This window comes from Microtus oregoni, unplaced genomic scaffold, assembly GCF_018167655.1.
Source record: "Microtus oregoni isolate MIOR12 unplaced genomic scaffold, Mior012 000049F_ref0000343, whole genome shotgun sequence".
In the NCBI taxonomy this organism is placed as follows: Eukaryota; Metazoa; Chordata; class Mammalia; order Rodentia; family Cricetidae; genus Microtus; species Microtus oregoni.
In genome coordinates, this window is record NW_024543223.1 from 11235843 (window position 1) to 11254430 (window position 18588).

Consider the following 18588-nt stretch of genomic DNA (forward strand, 5'->3'; position numbering starts at 1 on the left):
CCTGGCTGATGTCAGCACTTGAAAGCCAGAGGTCACCTAGAAACCCTTGAAGAGCAAGCACTTGGGCTCCAGTATACCCCGAACAGTGCTGTGTGACTGGCCACTCTGGGGCTCAGTTTGATCCCTTTGCATTTTAACCCAGGTAGTTTGTCAAGGCTTTGGCTCAAGAACAGTTTGGAGAGTTTCAAATGAAGGAGTAGGCTTCCCCTCTGCTTCTCTGGCCGAGCCTCACCGTTCACATCTGCAGAAACCATTCAGAACAACGGGTACTTATGAGTAGGTGAGATCCTGCAGGAGCTGCCTGCTCTCAACAACTGTGGGTCTTCCTCAGTTAAATGGATTCCCATTTAAGGCGGTGGTGCATCAGATTCTGAGACCTCTGAGCACTGGGCTTTGCCTTGGAGGTAAAGGGACCTTGCTTGAGAGAGGCAGGGAAGTCTGAGAAGCTTGCCCAAAGGAGCCTGTACTCAGCGAGTCTCACCGCTCCATCTCCCTGGGCACAGCTAGGGACTGCAGACCTGTAGGCTTCGGGAGAGCAGGGAGGACCGCCAGGCCCAGAGTTCCCCCTGCCACATATGGTCTGTGGATTTAGGTGTCAAAAACCGGAGAATTAGAAATGGTAATTTTCCATCATTATGGCTGAAACGCGATCTGTCACAACAACTGGAACATGTCTCCTCGCTAGCGAAAATAATGTTCGTGATTAGGAATCATTATGCACGTCAAGCCGAGTCCATTAAGTTGTAGGGAGAAATTAGCCTTGACGGGTGGAATCAAACTACAAATATACACGCCTCGCCTTCAGGAGGCAGAGCAGCAGCCCTGGGAAGGAGGCGACCACAGTTGGATGTTTTCTTAATAGGAAACTACCCAAAGAATTAATACCTCCTTCCCCACCCCCTAGGAGTCACTCTTCCTCTCACAACTGCCAAGTCCCCACCCTAGATGTGGGAGTGAAGCTCTGTTTGTCAAAACGCACTAGCTAGAGGCTTACAAGTCCCAGTGCCCTCTGGACAGTCTTTGCAAGCACTTCCAAACTGTGTGACCCTGCCCAAGTCACTTGACTCTCCCGAGCTTTGCTAACGAGTCTATAAAAGGATAATCCCCGCTCACTTCATGGGATTCTTGGGATTCTTATGATGGCTAAATGGAGTCAGGTAAGGCCTAGGAACCTATGAGATGTTCTTTCCCTGACTGGACTTTTCTTCTCTGCATTAGGGATAATATGACAGAGGACAAGGGCATCAATATGCATGTGTGAGTTTGGGGTTGGGGTTAAATGGCTGTCACTGAGAAACTTGCCACCTGGGACCCGAGAAAAGTGACCAGAATTTGTGAAAAATAGAAGAGATGAAACTGAGAGCACCTGTTCTGCCTCTCTGCCCTGCACCCCCATCCGTTCACAAGGAGTACTAAGTCCTCTATGCTGTCTCCCTCCACCTGCCCCAGCTGCTAACGGGCTAGGATCCCAGGTATCACCTGCTGGTGGCCACACCACTGCTAAGAAGGGATGCACAGCAAGTGCGGCAAGGTGCAAAGGCATCCTTCTTAGGTTGCAGACTCTGCGCCCTACTGTCCTTCATGCCACCTGAGCAGCGAACTTGAGAAAGAGTCCCCTACCCAGCCTTTGTCTGGTGAGAAGGAAAGGAAGAATGAGGCAGGAATCCAGGAAGGCAGGGTCCAACCCTAAAGTCCTAATAACCTTTCAAGAGCTTGTTCTGTGCCAAGCACCAAGTCTAAAGGATGCTATCTCCTTTCATTTTCAAGGAAAACTATGTGCCTCACTTGTTCCATGGATGACAGAGCCAGCAATTAGAGAACTCACCCGAACCACAAGGTTGAGAAGAGCCAAGCTTGACCTCACCCCCAAAGCCTCTATGCTCCCATTCTGAGACAAGCACAGCTTGCATCAGCATGCCTCTCCTCCTTCCTACCCTCAGCAAACTCACCTCTTAGGCTGTGAAAATTGAGCTAATGAACCTACAGTAGGCACTCAGCACAGTACACGATAGAGCACAGACTCTCGTGGAGACCCTAGCTCTGCCTGTTTGTTGGCCTGTTTGTTTTAATCTCAACCACAATGGTATTGGCATCCCAGAAGCTGTATGCTGGGGAACTGACGCCAAGTGCAGACATCCCTCTGACCAGTCATGAGTACTTTGAAACCTAACAATCCAAGTAACAAGCATCACCAGAAACTGCCTCTGCATAAGTGAGTTGAGAAAAGGGATGGACAGGGGAGATGGCAGCTAGCTCCTCTAGGAGCTTCAGACCAGTATCCAGCCTGTCCAATGACCACCATGCTCAGTGACGCAGGAGGATAAAAACTGAGCTCTATCAAAGACCAACTATTAATTCTTGGGGAGGGGGAGGGGCAGGGAGCTCTGTATTTTTGTGTTTGACCTTCCCTGTAGTAATGCACTGAGCTCCCTGCCAACCAACACTGTATCTTCTTTTCCTTTCAGCTGTGAGCTTGGTGTCTCCAGCTCGATGGTAAAGTTGTCCAGCAAAGGACTTTCTTGTGCCATATTCCTGGCCCAGAGAAGCAGTCCAACAAATATTCATGGATAGCTAAACGAAAATATGTATGAGTGAGGAAAGAACAAGAAAGGTCAGAACAATAGTTTTACAGCAAAGGTTTGTCTCATGTCATCATCACGGTGAAACATGCCTGTAATCTCCTAATCCCAGAACTGAAGAGGTGGACGCAGGAAGATTGAGAGTTCTGAGCCCATCTGAACTATACATAGGAACTCTTAGGTGTGCTCACGGGGCACTCACGTGTGCATGTAACCACCTCCATACACATATATGAGGATTTCAAACCAGAGCCTTGTGCAAGTACACTATTGAGTGAGACTCTTTGTCCTCTATTGAATTTATTTATTTATTTTTGTTTTTTTAATATATTTATTTATTAAAGATTTCTGCCTCCTCCCCGCCACCACCTCCCATTTCCCTCCCCCTCTCCTGAACAAGTCCCCCTCCTTCATCAGGTATTGAATTTATTTTTATTTATTTGTGTATGTATATATCCAATCCTAATGATAGAACCTAGGGTCTGGAGCAACTGCTCTTATCATAAAAAAGTGTGTGTGTGTGTGTGTGTGTGTGTGTGTGTATGTATGTGTGTGTGTGTGTGTGCATCTCCACACAGTTTATTTTTAAACCGCAGATGTGATGATCAGGGATGTAGGGAATTTGCTGCTTTGAAGGTTTCTGATGAAGGCTGAATGATCTTAGTGTTTGGGCTGTGTGTCAGTCACTTATAGCTCCCTGCCCATTTTAGTTTTGCCCATAAAATAATTTTAAATGGCACATGTCCTTGTTTAACTTTGCAAATTTATCACATAGTCTGCAAGCATTTAGTGACGCCAACTGCCCCAGAAGCATATGGTCCAGTGACCACCCCATCAAGGCCGAGCACAGGTATTTTTTTTTTTTCTGCAGAACAAGGCTTGCTAGGAGAAGGCTTTCTGCAAGTCACTGTGCCCATGGCACTTTCGGGGTGAGAAAAAGCATTGCTGCCTTCTCTCTTGTAGTATTAAGAGGAAACGTTGCCTGAATCTCTGGGACCTCTCACAGAACCAACATTGCCAGTCAAGAAAGCATCACAGAATATCCATTTCTGAACCATGAAAGATTCTGCAGCGTGAACCTTCCATTTCACATGTGAGTGCTTCATCAATCTATCCTGGGCACTGCTCTGGAAACCCACTGAGCTAGAAAAGTTGCAGAAAGTAACTATCCCCCTCCAATCTCTAGGTTAAATTTCTACCACACTGGGGTATTTAGTCGTGCTCACACCAGAGGGCATCTGGGCAAAGGTACCCTGCAAGGCATTGAAATCTGTGTTCTTTAAGGGGAGTCCTGCCAAGCCACTGCTACCTGGCCAAGAGTGTCTCCACCCATCCTAGTTGGGTCTTTGAAGTGGCTCCTTCAACCCTCTAGCATATGTCTAATTTTGAAATTTAGTTTGTATTTTGTTTGTTTGTTGGTTTGTTGTTTTGTTCTTCAAGACAAAGTTTCTCTGAGTAGCTCTGTCCTGGAACTCACTCTGTGGATCAGGCTGGCCTCAAACTCGGAGATCCACCTGCCTCTGCCTCCAGAGTGCTGGGATTAAAGGAGTGTGCCACCACTGCCCAGCTACTTCATTTTCTACATGGTGAAGAAGTGGAGAGTGTCTTCTCAGAGCACTTTTTTTTTCAGCCTTTAGCTATTGTGGGGGGATGGTGTTAAATGTACACTTTAATACATTCAAGTCTGAGGTGATGTGTCAGTCAGGGAGGAATCCAGAGTACAGACAAAGGAGAGTTTGAGCGCTAAGACCAGTCCAGGTCTTGTCAGAGGTTTGGTCCCAGAATTCATACCCAGCTACATGGAAGAACACAAGACGGACCTACAGACCTCTACAGAGGGCTCACCAGCTCTGTACACCTCTTTCCAGCTTTCTCCAATGCTCCCCACAGTCAGAGCCTGAGTTAGAAATGTTTTTGTTTCTTACCAAGAAAGCTGGAGGATCCTGGCTCCTTACATATCAGCAGCCGGCTCTGTGGGAGATGCCTTGCATACGTATCTGAGCCCGGACTCCTCAGAGGGCCAGGAAACACCAGCTCAAATCAGTGAACCCAGTGTCACTCAACCACTACATTCAGCTAATAAGTACCTGGGACGGTGTGACCTACTCAGGACAGATGTAAAAATTCAAAGTTTGCATGTGGAGTGACCCAGAGATGACCTGAGACATCTTTGTGGAGAACTGAAGATACGTGAGCTTAGGTAAAGTTTGCTCAACCCTGTGCCTTACTAGACTGTCTTTGTCTCTGTATGGTTGTGTCTTTACCACCCTGTCTCACAGCTCTAGGAGCCAACTCAGTAGATGGGAAGGAGAAAGAGGAGCAGTGCCAGAGGCCTTCACCTCGCAGGAGGGACTCCTGAGGTTAGCCTCCCAGGCGACAGCTATTCAACCCATCAGGGCCCTGGGCATGACCAAACCGCAGCTGCCTCCTCCAGCTGTCAGAAAGAGGAGACTCTGAGACAGGTTTAATCTGACTCGGTGTTTAAGTCCTCAGTCATTTCTCTTGAACCTTTTCCAAAACCACTAGCTAGGCATAGAACAGAACCAAGCCCAGAGGTTCCCAACCTCTGAACATATCCAGAGTCCTCCATGACCTCTGAACATAGGTTCATAACCTGCCGGTGGATAGCCTCACTCCGGCCTCTGCGCATAGCCAGAATGGACTCATGCGGGGTGCTTATATCCGGTGTTGGCCCCGGGGACGTCTCCCAGCGGCTACAGTTTGGCAAAGTCCTCTGAAGAGAAGGCCCAAGATCGAGCGGTTTCTGTGGGTGCCAGGGCGCAAAAGTCCCAGCGGCACAGCTCAACCGCTCCTCTCAGGGAGGCCTTCACGCACACAAGGGGAGCCTTTCAAAAACGTTAATAACCTTATTAAAGTGAACAGTTTTATTGGTTCTCATTTTGCAATGAGCCGCCCACCCTTGCTTTCTGGTGGACTGTGGAGGAGAACGCACTTGTGGCCGTAGTTCCCTATTAACAGCTTTCTGTCCGAGGATGTTCTGTCTTGGGCATCCAGCACTCTCTAGAGGCAGAATAGCCTCCTGGTCCTCTCTTCTTAGAGTGGTGGGTGGAGAAAGGACTTCCTCTAGGAAAAGCTGAATTCCACAAAACAGCTTCCCACTCCTGCGGGGCGGGGGGGGGGGGGGGGGGGGGGGGAGGGAGGGGTGTGGGGGTGTGGGTAGGGGACAGAAAGGGCCTAGATAAAGGCCTTCCTGTGAAGGCCTGGAGAGGGAGGAGGTAACCCAAATCCTTGAAAATGAAACAATGCCCCTTCCCAAATAAAAAGCCAAAATTACCCGGTAAGGGTTGGAGGTTTGTTTTTAAATAGATGCTTCTAAAAGAGAAGATAGTCACCTAAGATTCACCTACTTAGTAGGCAAAGTTGCCTTGAGGTCTGTGGATTCCAGGACTTCAGGCAGCCTGTGATGTGATGTGATGTGATGTGATGTGATGTTGTGTGTGTGTGGGGGGGTGGGGGTGTAGTGGTGATGGACTCAACTCCACCACTTTCCACTTTCCATGTGTACGGTTTCCCATCTGGAAGTCGAGAGCCCATTGCTGGAGTGAGGTGACAGTGCGGAGGAGAACTCACCAGGAAGTCTCCAGAAATGTGCGAAGGGTTCTTTGTGCTGGATCCTCACTAAAGACGAAAGGGCATTCAGTCTGCCGCTGGCCGTGGCAGAACACTCGGTGACGGACGCACTTTGAGATAGCAACCGTAGGGACCGCCTGGTGACCCACAGCCACTGCTCTGCCAGCGCAAGCTAGCGGGGGGGTGGGGGTGGGGGGGGTGGGGGGGGTGGGGGGGATGCCCGAGAGAGCCAGAGAAACTAAAGCGGGAATCTTGGGCCAACTGTGCTCCCAAGCACATTCATCCACCTAAGCTTCCGAAGCTTCCGAGGAAACAGTTGAGCCTAGCGGCCCAGACAACTTCAACCGGAAAATCCAGGAAAGGCGACTGCACTCTCTGCTACCCAGTAATGGCCTTTGAACTGAGCATCTCAGTGAGGGAACAGAGAAGTGTTATTCAACGTAGCTAAGGAATTTGGTTAACTCTGGGATCGGGCCCATTCTCCAACTCCTACCTATCTCGAATTATACCAAATTTAGCCTCGACATTTCCATCACAGGACGGTGGGCATCAGGCAAACACTCCGTAAGTCTGAGAAGATTTTCACCAGTCAACTTAAACGTGTCCTCTACACAGGACCACCCCTGCTTGCTGAACCTCAAGAATCAATAACTTCGAAATGTATTTTTAATGACTCAAACAATCCTGTGTGTACAACAGGAGGAAAAAATTGTTCGATGATGTAGCCATTTGTTTAATTTTTTTCTTCCCTGTTGTGGCCCTTTTCCCACCTCATTTTTTGAACATTTATATTAGGAAACTAAAAATTAATTAGGGGATTTGTAATTTCTAACAAGTCGACCCCATGCTCTGTAGGCCACGGGTGACGCGTGGATTCCCCTGAGGGTGCAGTAAATCAAGTCGGCTTATCTAGAGTCGAGTCAATAACAAAGTCACCGGTTAAAAAAGTAATCATACCCAGTGTTGTGTACTCTTTAGTTGTTTTCTGACTGTGGCGATTCACTCTCCTGCTCCCAAGTCCAACCCGGAGAGAGCAGCATTCCAAGATAGCACTTTCTGCAACCTCTGGATTCTGAAAGGCTGGCCCTCCTTAGCTCACTAGCCTGTGATGGTGGGAAAGCCACTCCCCCCCCCCCACACACACACACACTGCCTTTAGCCCAACTGGCAGATGGACGTCCTGCCTACACAGGCAGCTCCTATAATCCTCAGCAGGAAGGGATTGGAAGTGCTTCTTCTCCTGTAATGTTCTGAAATTGCCATTGTTCCCGGTATCATCACTATTATTGCTGAGTATTGTTTTGAGTTGTCATCTTGGCAGCCTCAAATTAGGAACTTTTGCTGACGAAGCAGTGGTTTGTGCTTTGGGCACTCAGTTCTTTACAGTGTTTGCTGGTTCTTGCTCTCCCCATGCTGCTCGGTGCCATTCCCAGTTAGGAAAGTTGGCAAGGTTGAGTGATTGCCTAGAATAAAGTCCCAGGGCCCCTGGTAGTAGCTGAGTCCCAAAACAGGTCTACTCTACTTTCTTTTAAAATTCCTGCTGGCCAGAATACTTCTAGTCCTCCTTAGGGGCCCTCGAGCTCCTCTGCCAGTTTACAAGTTGAGGAAGGTGCCCTCTGTTTCCCCCTACACCTCAGACTCATGCGGCAAGGCAGGAGGCTTTGTGCAAGCAAGCTGAATTCTGCAGACTTTGCAGGTAGTTGCCAGATTCCACGTTTTTTTTTTTTTTTTTTTTTTTTTGCTGAGGCACAGACAGAAACTTGGGTTGAAGAGAGTGTGGTGCCACCGAGTACCCTGCAGAACTCTAAGCTCAGGCAATGGCTGATTAGAAAGTTAGAAACACTTGCTGGCCTGGATGAAGGGTTGTCTCTCTGCAGTCCTTAAACTTTCTTTACCAAGCAGTCAGTATCCACAGCTCGAAATAAATATTCATAGATTCACTCTCTCCAAGAGAATAGGCATGTCCCACTCCTCAGAAACCCCCAGATGCCACCCTCTAGTCAGTTTTCTCTCCACCATTTATTCTAATTCCAGATACTGGCATTACCGGTTGCTAGACTGCTTTTTGGAGCCACTAGGACTTTACGCTTGAGATAATTCTGGACTGTTTCTGGAAGTCATATTCCCCACCATCTGCCTGCTTTCTTGATGTTGGAGAGCTGTATGGAGGAGTCATCCGTGCAGAAAGCCATTGAGCCTTTGAAAATGCAACAAAACCTCAACTTCCCCAGATCCGTTAATACTCAGACAAGAGATTTTCTAGAGATCAGAGAGCCCCATAAACCTAAGATGTTGGAATGCAGGACACACCTTGAGATGAGTAAAAGTCTCTGTCTCGCTCTGTCCCTGTCTCTCTGTCTCTGTCTCTGTCTCTCTCTCTCTCTCTCTCACACACACACACACACAAAGAGAGAGAAAGAAAGAGAGAGAGAGAGAGAGAGAGAGAGAGAGAATATACTGGAAAATAAAATATTGCTGGCCAGATTGATTCCAGCACAGGTCAAAGCACATTCCAAACCCATTTCTAATCTTGTTTCTTTCTCTTTGGTTTAATCATCTGTGTGTGTGGGGGGGGGCGGGGGGAGTCAGAACCCAAGCGCAACTTTATGTTAACTAAGGGCCCAAAGTGCCAAAGGGTGAAGTGAGAAAGGATTCTGGACCAAGGCTGCATTTGTGACTGGGAGAGAGAGTCCAGGCAGCAAAGCCAATGGAAAGTATATAACCCAAGATTCCTTTGATCGCGGATCAAGGTGTGTATGTGTGTGTGTGGTAGAAAAGCATGTTTTTAATTTTACAAAAAGAAAGGAATGAAAAGGAAAAAAGAAAAGAAGGAAAAGGTAGATTGTGGGAGGGGGAGCAGATGAGTGACTACCACGATATTGTGTATTTTCAACAGGAGTGCATACGTCCGGGATCATATTTGTAGTGTGAAATCTTGGTAGGCTGAGCTGGACCCAAAGGGTATGTTGCAACACCAGTGCTCTTACCATGTAAGCCAGCAGCTGCCACAATACTGATTAAACCGAACTCACTTGGGTAACTTTCCCCGGGACAGCTCCAGATAGCTGAAAGCAGCTCTCCCAGGCTGACACCAGCAATGAGACTGGCAAAAAGGGACACCACCCACCGGAGAAAAAATGGGATTTGCAAGGGGAAAGGAAGCTGCGAGACTGTGACCTTGGACATCTTTTCATTTCCCATCACGGAAGACTCTCTAGAACTGTCCCGAATCTGCAGGAATTGAACACAAACCTCCTCCTCAATAAACAGGACAAACAACAGTCATTCCCAGAAGGGCTGACCCCCCCCCCTTCAAGAGCACTCTGAATTGTAACACTCTTTGGGCAAAGGAAGTGAGGACTTGCCACCAACAATGAGAGCTCCAAACTTCAAGGAGAATACATCGTGATAAATTACAAAATTAATTCTGAATTTTCAAGTGTGTGTGTGTGTGTGTGTGTGTGTGTGTGTTTTAAATAGAAATAAAATGATCCCTGGAACCAAATGCCTGGAAACTGGGGTTAGGAGAGCATTAAGATGAGCATAGCCTTGGGTCTTTGTCCTAGGGCGCTTTCGCTGTTTGAGGAAGCTGGACTAGGCCAACCCAGGCGATTGCAGCTTTCCTTGCCAAAGCCTTTAGTACCCTAAAGCCTGGAGGCCAGACAGCTGAGAAAGGTTTCCAGAGATGGCAGGCTGTAGGAAAACCAACCTTTCTTCTATAGGTGAGTTGAAACAAGCCCAGGCTTCGGTTTTGGCAGTTTCAGGCCAGGACTTGGGGATGTGGCACCATGGCAAGATGCTCAAGTGGCCAGCGAGGGTGACCGTTTAGCTTGGGAAGAATCTACGGTATTCTGAGGAGTCTTGCTTGGCGGGGGAGCATGTTTGTCTGCACTCCTACACGTGGCTGACCTCACCTTTCACTGTCCCTAGGCTCCCGTGCAGATCAAATGATGCCAAGTCGCGAGGGAACAGAACTGCTTGAAAACATTTTAGATGGAAGAAAATTCGCACCTGTAGGAGTAAAATGAGCAGGATACCCCCCCCCAGGAACATTATTGACACTTGGCTCTCCCCAAATAGTTTTAAAATTTCAGCGAGAGCCTTTTTGTTTGTTTTGTTTTTTTGTTTTCTTTTTCTTTCTTTTCCCAGCCCATTCTTAAAAAGGCTGAGTCACTTCGAAACACAGACAAAATCGAAAGCAGAGAGGAGGAAGGAGGCCATGGAGAAGAATCTTCAGGTTTGGGTTTTAGATGTAAATTGGCTGTGGGTTCAATCAGTCCAGGCACTTCCAAGACTTGAGGTCCCAGGACTGAAGAACACAAGGCTATTAGCTTTAAGATTCAGTGGGACCCTTCCACAAACCTGAATTTGCGATTCCCGGAGGTTTAAGCAAGGCTGTTGGGGACTGTAGATTAGGCACCTGAGTGTTCGCTCCTAGACAGAAAAGTGGGGGGCAGAATGCTCCACCGTTGCTGCCCACCCACCTCCAACTCCTTGTCCCAAAGATGCACCAAGAGAATTTCAGAGAAAACTAAACCCGGGTTGCCCACCCGCCTCCAACGCCTTGTCCCAAAGACACACCAAGAGAATTTCAGAGAAAATAAAACCCCGGGGCGGGCATGTTGAACTAAACGTTTATAAATTAAAGAAAAAAATACAGCGAATAGAGCTTCCAAAATTCACAAATCTTTTAAAGATAACTCTAGTTGAGTGCACAGTGCCCTTAAAGAGGCGAAAAGCTGCGAGGCTGATGAGACAGATAGTCTCTGAAACAAGCAAGGCACAGAGGGTGTGGGGGTTGAAACAGAGGTACAGGAGAAGGTGGAGAGAGCCGCGGAAATGCAGGCCAGGGATATTCACATTGAATACAAAAATAATCGTTATTTGAATACAAACAACCGGAAAGTGCTACAAGTCTCAACCTTCTTTGAAAAAAGAGAAAGAAATAAAGACAGGCTTCTGAAAGGGTACTTTCCCAGCGACGGGCCTCTCTACGATGGTCCCAGGCGCTCTCCCTTTGGGTGTGGCCCTGAACTTATAGCAAGGGAAAGTATAGGGGATCCCCTGGCTGGCCCCCGCGCTGAAAGACTCCCTTTCTTACATTCGGCATCCAGGAGGGCGCCCCACGAGGGGTGGAGTAGAGGTCTCCAAAATCAAACCCTTCGAGGTTCAGATCAACTCCTGGCCTGGAACTGTCAGAATTTTGTACTTCTTTGTCACAAATGTAATTTTCAAAAATTAAAGATATGTAGATACAGATCGGTAGCATGGATACCATGAACTAGTGTGGCCTAGCGCACAAAGCGCTTGGCCCCCCGGGATTCTGAGGATTCAGGCTATGGGGTCTCCAGGAGTCCTCTCTGCTCTGGGCAAACAGGCTGCTCTCACCAGCCCCAGGCAGACACAATCCAAATCCAACGTTTCTGTGATAATAAATAGCGTCCCGAGGCTTGCAGATAGGTGTACAGAGGGCCAGGGGTCATAGGGCGCATCGGTTCAAATCAGAATAAAGCCCCCTCTCTGGGCAGCCTCAGTTCCACTGCCAGGTCACCCTGGGTAGGGAAGCTCCAGCAGGATTTCGTTCTCCACCTGAGGTCTGCCTACCTCCCCGGAAGAGCTCTCCTGCAACACGGAGTCCAGTCTCTACACCTGTCCGCGGTGGTGCAAACTGGAGCGCAGGGATCATTTGCTGCCTCACCCCAAGCGGTTCACTGGGTACCAGCCGCGGCCGCGCATGTGGACAGCGCCCAGCCCGGGAGGCAGTAGTAAGGGTAGTAGTAGGATGGCTGCAGTGGCAGAAGAGAGGGGGGCCTCAACACCTCTCCCGGCAGATACTGTCTTTGATCGTCACGCACTAAAACCTTTACCGCCACTTTCTTGGCGGCGGGCGCCGAGGCGAGTAGGTCTGCCGCCATCTGCCTGCGTTTGGTCTTGTAGCGACGATTCTGAAACCAGATTTTGACCTGCGTCTCAGTGAGCTTAAGGGAAGCTGCCAGGTCTGCGCGCTCCGGCCCGGATAGGTAGCGCTGATGGTTAAAACGGCGTTCCAACTCGAAGACCTGGGCGTGCGAGAAGGCTGCCCTAGAGCGCTTCTTTCGAGGTTTAGGGGCGGCGGGCTCTTCCTCCTCTTCCACGCCGCCCGCCTGCCCGCCGCTAGCCCCGCTGCTGGCAGCGCTGCATAACCCAGGCACGCGTACACCTCCGGGACTAACACCACCGTCCTCAGCTCTTGGGCTGTGGTCGCCTGCGGATTCCGGTAGGAAGAAAAAGCAAGAACCTGTCAGACTCGCAGAGATGAAGATAGGTCTCAATGACAGTTGTTTCTGGGGAGAACTGGGAAGGGAAACCCGCTTTGAGCCTACCGAAAGGGCTCAAAGGTTCCAGAGAGTTCTGTTTTAGAACTCGGTCCCCTTCGCTTCTCAAATTCTATATCTCTATCGCGGTGTATGCCAAAGCTGTAGGGGAACAGCTTTCCCTGAAGTTCTCCAGGCCCCAGATTCCCTGCAGTAAGGTAGGGTACTTCGTCTGAGAGTATCACTTCTGAATCTTGGCTTTCTACATTACATTTCTGTTTCCCAGTTCCAGGCCGTACACTTCTGCACACCCACACATACACATCCGTTGGCTACACGAAAGAGGAAGATGGGGGGAGGGTGTAGATCTTGAGGTCAGAGCTATATAGAGTCTTCAATTCCATAAGCCCAGGATTGCTGTCAAGGGTATGGCGACAGGGTGTAGCAGCAAAGCCTGGGCGCCACCTGACTCCCTCTTCTTTGCAAGAAAATAGAGGGAAGCAGGGAGTGGGTGGGTAGTGAAGACTCTGCTTTCTCCCTGGTCTGAACCCCTTCCTCCAGCCTCCTGGGCTCCCTGCTGAGCACGAGCCGAGAGGTCACAGTTACGGGCCTGCCTTGAGCCAGTGTGAGGCCTACAGCAGCGTGCACCCAGTAGAAGCCAGCTGCGGGGCTTTCAGATCAAGAAAAGCACCCGCTAGTGGATAAACAGGCTGGACTCTTGAGTCCCTCCCTGACGACCTGGATTACACTTTCCCACCATCTTCCGCTTCAGGTAACGGCTTGTTTTGTTTTTAGCTCCTTGATGCTTAGCCACAGGCTGCTCAATCAGTCCTGGGGTGAGGGAATTTAAATGGGCTCTTTCCAAAGCTTACACTGTGACAGGACCTGAAGTCGACAACAACAGCTGGGCCTGGGGGAAGTTACGGTCTACCTTAGGTCTCTGTTAAGTTTAGAGAATTAAAGTGGATACAGCGGAGGCACTGCAGATGAACTCAAAGCTCTTGGTATAGGGTGCAGGGCACATGGTACCAGGAGGACCGACTCTAAGAAGCTCAGTTTCTTAAGACTCCAGGCAGTGTGTGCCAACGTGCAGAATTTAGAGACTAAGTCCTGCAGGGCACGATGTTCCCCCAGCAGGTCCACCCCGCCTTGGAGTGCTTGACCTCTTAACCCATCCCCTCAGCCCAGCCCTATTTCCGGAGAAAGCCCCGCAGCAGACCTGAGACGCTGGCTGACATCTCGCTGTCGCTGCGGACCGGGGTTTCCTCCTCCAAGTCCTTGGCAGCGTGCATCTCGCAGATCTGCTGGTCCAAGCCCAGGGTCACCCTGGTGCAACCCGCTCCGCTGGCTCCCGGGACGTCCGCGCAGCGCCTTCTGCCCTCGTTCTCTTCACTCAGAGCTGAATCCGAGTCCCAACCTCCCGGGCTTTCCGCGGTCTGCCCCACAGCTGTTCTGGTTCGGGTGGGAGACGCCAGCCGAGAGTCCTCGGCGCCCCCCAGTGCACCCGCGTCGGTCTCCCCAAAGAGCCGCCAGCAGCAGACGGCGGGCGCCGCGGCCACCGCCACTTCTGTGCCCCCGGGTGCCGGGCGCCCCTCGGGCGCAGCCAGCCCGCCGCGCTCTTCTTTCTTGTTAAGAATCGCCTGGATGGAGAAGGGCGTCAAGGTGTTGGCGCTGCGCACAGCCATCTGCGCCACGGATCGGAGCCGGCGGCCGGGCGGGCAGCTGGGTCGCGGGGACAGTTTCGAGCCTGACAGAGAGCGCTGGGCGACCGCAGCACGAGTGAGAGGGGAGCGCCAGGCCCCTGCAGCCCACTCCTGCGCAGTTCAGCAGCCCCCGCCCCCCTCAGTCCCAGGATCCCGGGCGACCCTCACCCCCACCTAACAGGCCCACCTCGCCGGGACCCCCTCCCCCCCAAATCTAGCGCCAGACTCTCTCTTCCCGCAGCTGGACTAGTTATCTCATCTCCCGTGGCCTTCGGGGGCCAGCCCGGGTCTGTCCCCGCGGGAAAGGCCAGTAAGAATTGTCAAGGGTCCTCTCGGCGTCAGCAATCGCCTCCCGAGCGCCGCGGCGGCGCACGGCCCAAGTCACTTTTCTTTGCGCCTCTGTCTTCCCTGCCTGCGCCTGCAGGGCTTCGCTCCTGGCGGGTCCTCCCTCTTCCCCTCTGGGCAGGCTCTTCCGGAGCCCACCCTTCTGGCGCCCGCGCTGACAGCTGAGGCCCCTAAAATTGGAGAAGAACGGGAAACCTTTTTACCCTCTGCCCCGGTTTTATCTGTTTCTTCTCTTTCCTTCTCCTGGGTTCCACTGTACCCCCCTCCCGTCAGAGTGTCATTCCTCACTACTGAGCGACAGCAGCAGGCCACGCCCCTTCACTGGCTGTCCTGGGCTCTCCGGGCAGTGGATTGGCTGGTTCCAACTGGGGGCCGTTGACTTTAAAAGACACTGCTACTCACGTTGAGCAGCTGAAGACAGGATCTGAATTAACCCTATCCTCTTTCTCTCCCTAAGCCTGGTTCTGTATGCACCCTTCAGCAATAAGGAGGGACACTTATCCGGAAACCTCCTTTCTCATTTCAGCTCACCTAGCCACCTAATCCAGAGCCGCCAGTTCAGATCTTCGGGGAAAACTCAACGGAAAGCGTGTACATGTGTGACGTGTAGTTCCTGTTCTCTAGGAAGGAGCCCAGAGTCGAAGAACAAAATTCATCGTTTTTTTCACTGTTAATGCTCTTTCCTGAAATAATCTGATAGTTAAAATCACTCTATTAAATATTTTTCTTTCCTTATGCTTGATTAGATTGAATTTCTGTAGGTGAATTAAAAACCTAGGTTAAAAAACTTTATATAAGTGCTAAGACAGGCGAAGAATTGGAAGCACCTGGGGACAGTTTCTGGAGCAGGGTGTCCTTCTCCCTGAGCAGTCAACGCTGAATTCAATTGGACTTTGTTTAATGTCTTACATCAAGGAAAACACCCCCAAAAGCATTTAATGTGTTCTTTAAATATTCTGTTTCTTCTGTGTTGAGCAGAACTTGATAAGTTTTAAAAGAGGCTATCTGGGAACTACACAGCAGTGACATCGAGAATGATAATACTTAATGTCCTTAAAAATATGAATCGCATCGTTTTACTCACTAGAAGGAAGTCAATACAAAATACAAATATTGTGGTTATGTCAAACGTACGTTGCCTATTTATATAACTTCTTTTTAATAAAGTTTGTTCAAGTGACATATTTCACTGTTGCATAAACTTAACCAGAGGTTTAACAACATCCAATACACAAACTTGAACCACTGAATACGTTCAAATAATTGTGATGTTAGTTTAATAAGCCATGGAGATTGCTCCATTGGTGTCATTAAAATCAGGACCGCCACCCGGAGCAGTTTCCTCTGGCTGGTTCTGCACTGCAGGCGAGAAGTCGTTATATTTATTCAAAGTTGTCCGCCTGGGAAGGATAGTCAGAGTTGTAGGCAACAATGATGGGGTTGCCTATTTTCCTGCCCTGTAAAGATGCTGCAGGATACACTGGGGTTGAGGGGTGATGCTTTCTCACAGCTCTATATAGTTCTTCAGAGTTGTGCAAGTTTTGAGGAAAAGATTTCAATTTGTTGTTAGTATCTGGCAAGTGTAACAGCCAAGGGACCATCTTCCTGGCCAGGAAGAGGACCCAACAAAATGCTTATGAGGTTTCAAAATGAAGCCTCCCACCCTTCCTCCAATGTTTGCATGCTTTATTAAAATTGATTTTCTCTTCTCTCCACCCCATCCTGGGGTGTTGAGAATGTACATAGCTAATTTTCTTTAGGGACCAAGGACATAGATTGCCAGAAAAATGAGGTTAGGCAGGAGGATAATGCGTGTGCGCAGTCATAGGAATCAGTGGAGGCAAAAATCAGTGAGTTCCGGACCTATTGATGGACAAGGATATCTGAAGATTGGATGACTGAGTGCTAGAGTTAAATGGACTTATCCCTACAATATACTTACTTATTTGAAGTAATGATCACCATTTATTGGCAGAAAGGCAGAAATAACGAGAGAGAGAGAGAGAGAGAGAGAGACTCAAACCACAGTTGCCACAGAGGTGGCAGACGTTTTCGAAGCATGCAGGGAAAGCCACTGTTTAGTGATTTTAGAAGCTGTCAGCGCTGATTGTGTTTGCATGAGAATAACGAAGTAGTTTCAACCCGCGTCTCCTAGAGGGGCTGAGCAAAGGGTGCTGGCAGAAGTTAGTAGATTTTTAGGTTTAGTGAGTGATGGCTGCAGGCAGGGCCAGGAGGAGGGTGTTTGGAGGAAGATAAACACAGGGTTTCTGAGCTACAAACCGAGGAAGCTCCTAAAAAGAACAAGATTTGAAAATTTGGGAAGAAATGAAAAGGCGTTGGGAGCTACGCGCTGAGACCTCCAGGACGCACTGAAGTACCTTGGGTGTATCCTGAGTTAGAATCAGCTCTAGAGGTCAGCGGGGACAAGAAGAGGAGGTCTGGAAGTGGAGGACAACGAGGGTGATTGCCTCCAGGCCTGGCAGCTAGCTTCAGAAACCCGTGGTCGCCAAGAGGCTCCTGGCCTGGGTGGCTGACTCCGATCTCTGGCCTGGGCTGGCCTGGAGTCGGAGGAGCTGGGAACCGTGATTTGCGACAAGATCTGTCCGCACCCTGAGCCTGTCTCCGGGTCCGCTCTTCCTCCTTTACCCCAGATCCCACACTTTCAAAGACGTCTACCCCTTCTCCTCCCACTCCATCCGTTCCAACTCCAACGGCCTCCTCTCCAGGATCCCGCGCGGGTCCAGCTCCTCTTCAGCAGTCTGGTTCCCGCGCGCCCCCTACGTGCGGCGCCCTCAGTCCCCTAGACAGCTTGGGCCGCAGGGGCGATGAGTTGAGAATGGGAACGCCACGGGGACTGGCTTGGGAGAATCCCCTGCTTCTGTAAACACGCATGCACTTCTGGGGAGCGCCAGCCGGCAGGGGAATCATCTACCGAGGTCACGCTGTGGCGACGCTTGGGTGTGAGGTCACCCGCACCTCTCTTGACCCTGGGAGTAGAGGTTACCACGCCCGCCTTCCCCAGCCTCCCTCCCCCCCCCCACTTGCTCCCGGAGCAAGGGTGCAGGGCGCAGACCTCCTACAGGCCCGCTCGACACACTCCGCGCTGTGACCTGGATGGAGTCAGTTTCTAGTCCTTTAAAAGCAGGCTTAGAGCCGGGCTCTCTCATCTGACAGTAAAGCGGCGGGAGCAAAGGAGAAGGAATACAGGGCTTTTTCTGGCTCACCCGAGCCTTAGGGTCTCTCTGCGGGTTGGCTGTCCTCATCTTCAGGAGTCCCGTGAGCTCTACTAGCACCCTCAATACACCAGGGGTCAAAACAGCAGAAGCGAGGGGGGGTTCCCCAGTGCCCAAGTCAGCCGGCCCTCAGCAGGGTTTTCACTCAAAGCGTTCTGGTTTATCAAACTGCAGAGAGAATTCAGGTCAAGGTATCGCCAACACTAAGAAGTCGGAAATTACTGCTTTATGCAAAGTACACACTCGGGGGGGGGTGGTGAGTGGGAACTCATTCTTGCTTTACGCTGGGGAAGCCGACTCAAGGTCGTCAGTGGGTGGCTAAATCAGGGTTCAAAATTGTCTGTAATGCCAATCAAGCTGAATTTCCCAACGTAGCTGTTTGTTTTCGTTAGCCTTCATGTTTTTCCTCGTTAAACCTTTCTTTACTTTTTTTTCCTGATTATTCATTATAAAATAGCTTCTCTGAGCCTGGAGAAATCAAAGAAAGCACGCAAGCTTAATGATGTTTTCTGTTATGGACGTTTGACAATGCAGCGAGCGGGCTCAGGCCTTCGATCGAGTTGAAAGTAAACCTAGTAAAGAAGAGAGACCATTTTTAAAAAAAAAATGAATTATGCGTGGTTACGCACAGGAGTGGGACGGCAAGGTAGTAGAAACCCACTGGGTTTAGAGATAAAGTAGTGTTCTCAAGTCTGAGATGCAAAGAATTGACCCCACTGAAAACACTTTCCCTTGGAGCTGAGCTTTCGCACTTAAGCTCAACTACCTGCAGAGTGGAGAACGAGCGCCACCTACCGAGCATTCTTTCTGGATGCGAGACATAACCACAGGACAGGAGAGGACC

General features: G+C 50.0%; 1 protein-coding gene across 1 annotated transcript; it reads right to left on the minus strand.

The window, feature by feature from the left end:
* Window positions 1–10798: 10798 nt before the first annotated feature.
* Window positions 10799–14320, minus strand: Nkx3-2 (NK3 homeobox 2). The gene is made up of 2 exons (XM_041636524.1): window positions 13683–14320; window positions 10799–12414 (listed from the first exon to the last, which is right to left on the minus strand). Exons 1-2 carry the CDS (start codon window positions 14146–14148, stop codon window positions 11879–11881), a joined length of 1002 nt encoding a protein of 333 aa, XP_041492458.1. The 5' UTR covers window positions 14149–14320; the 3' UTR covers window positions 10799–11878.
* Window positions 14321–18588: the final 4268 nt, after the last annotated feature.

Coding starts and splice junctions, on each gene's coding strand:
- Nkx3-2 (XM_041636524.1), bottom strand. CDS start 14,148: ATGGCTGTGCGCAGCGCCAACACCTTGACGCCCTTCTCCATCCAGGCG. Junction 12,415..13,682: donor GATGTCAGCCAGCGTCTCAG/GTCTGCTGCGGG, acceptor CGGAATCCGCAG/GCGACCACAGCCCAAGAGCT.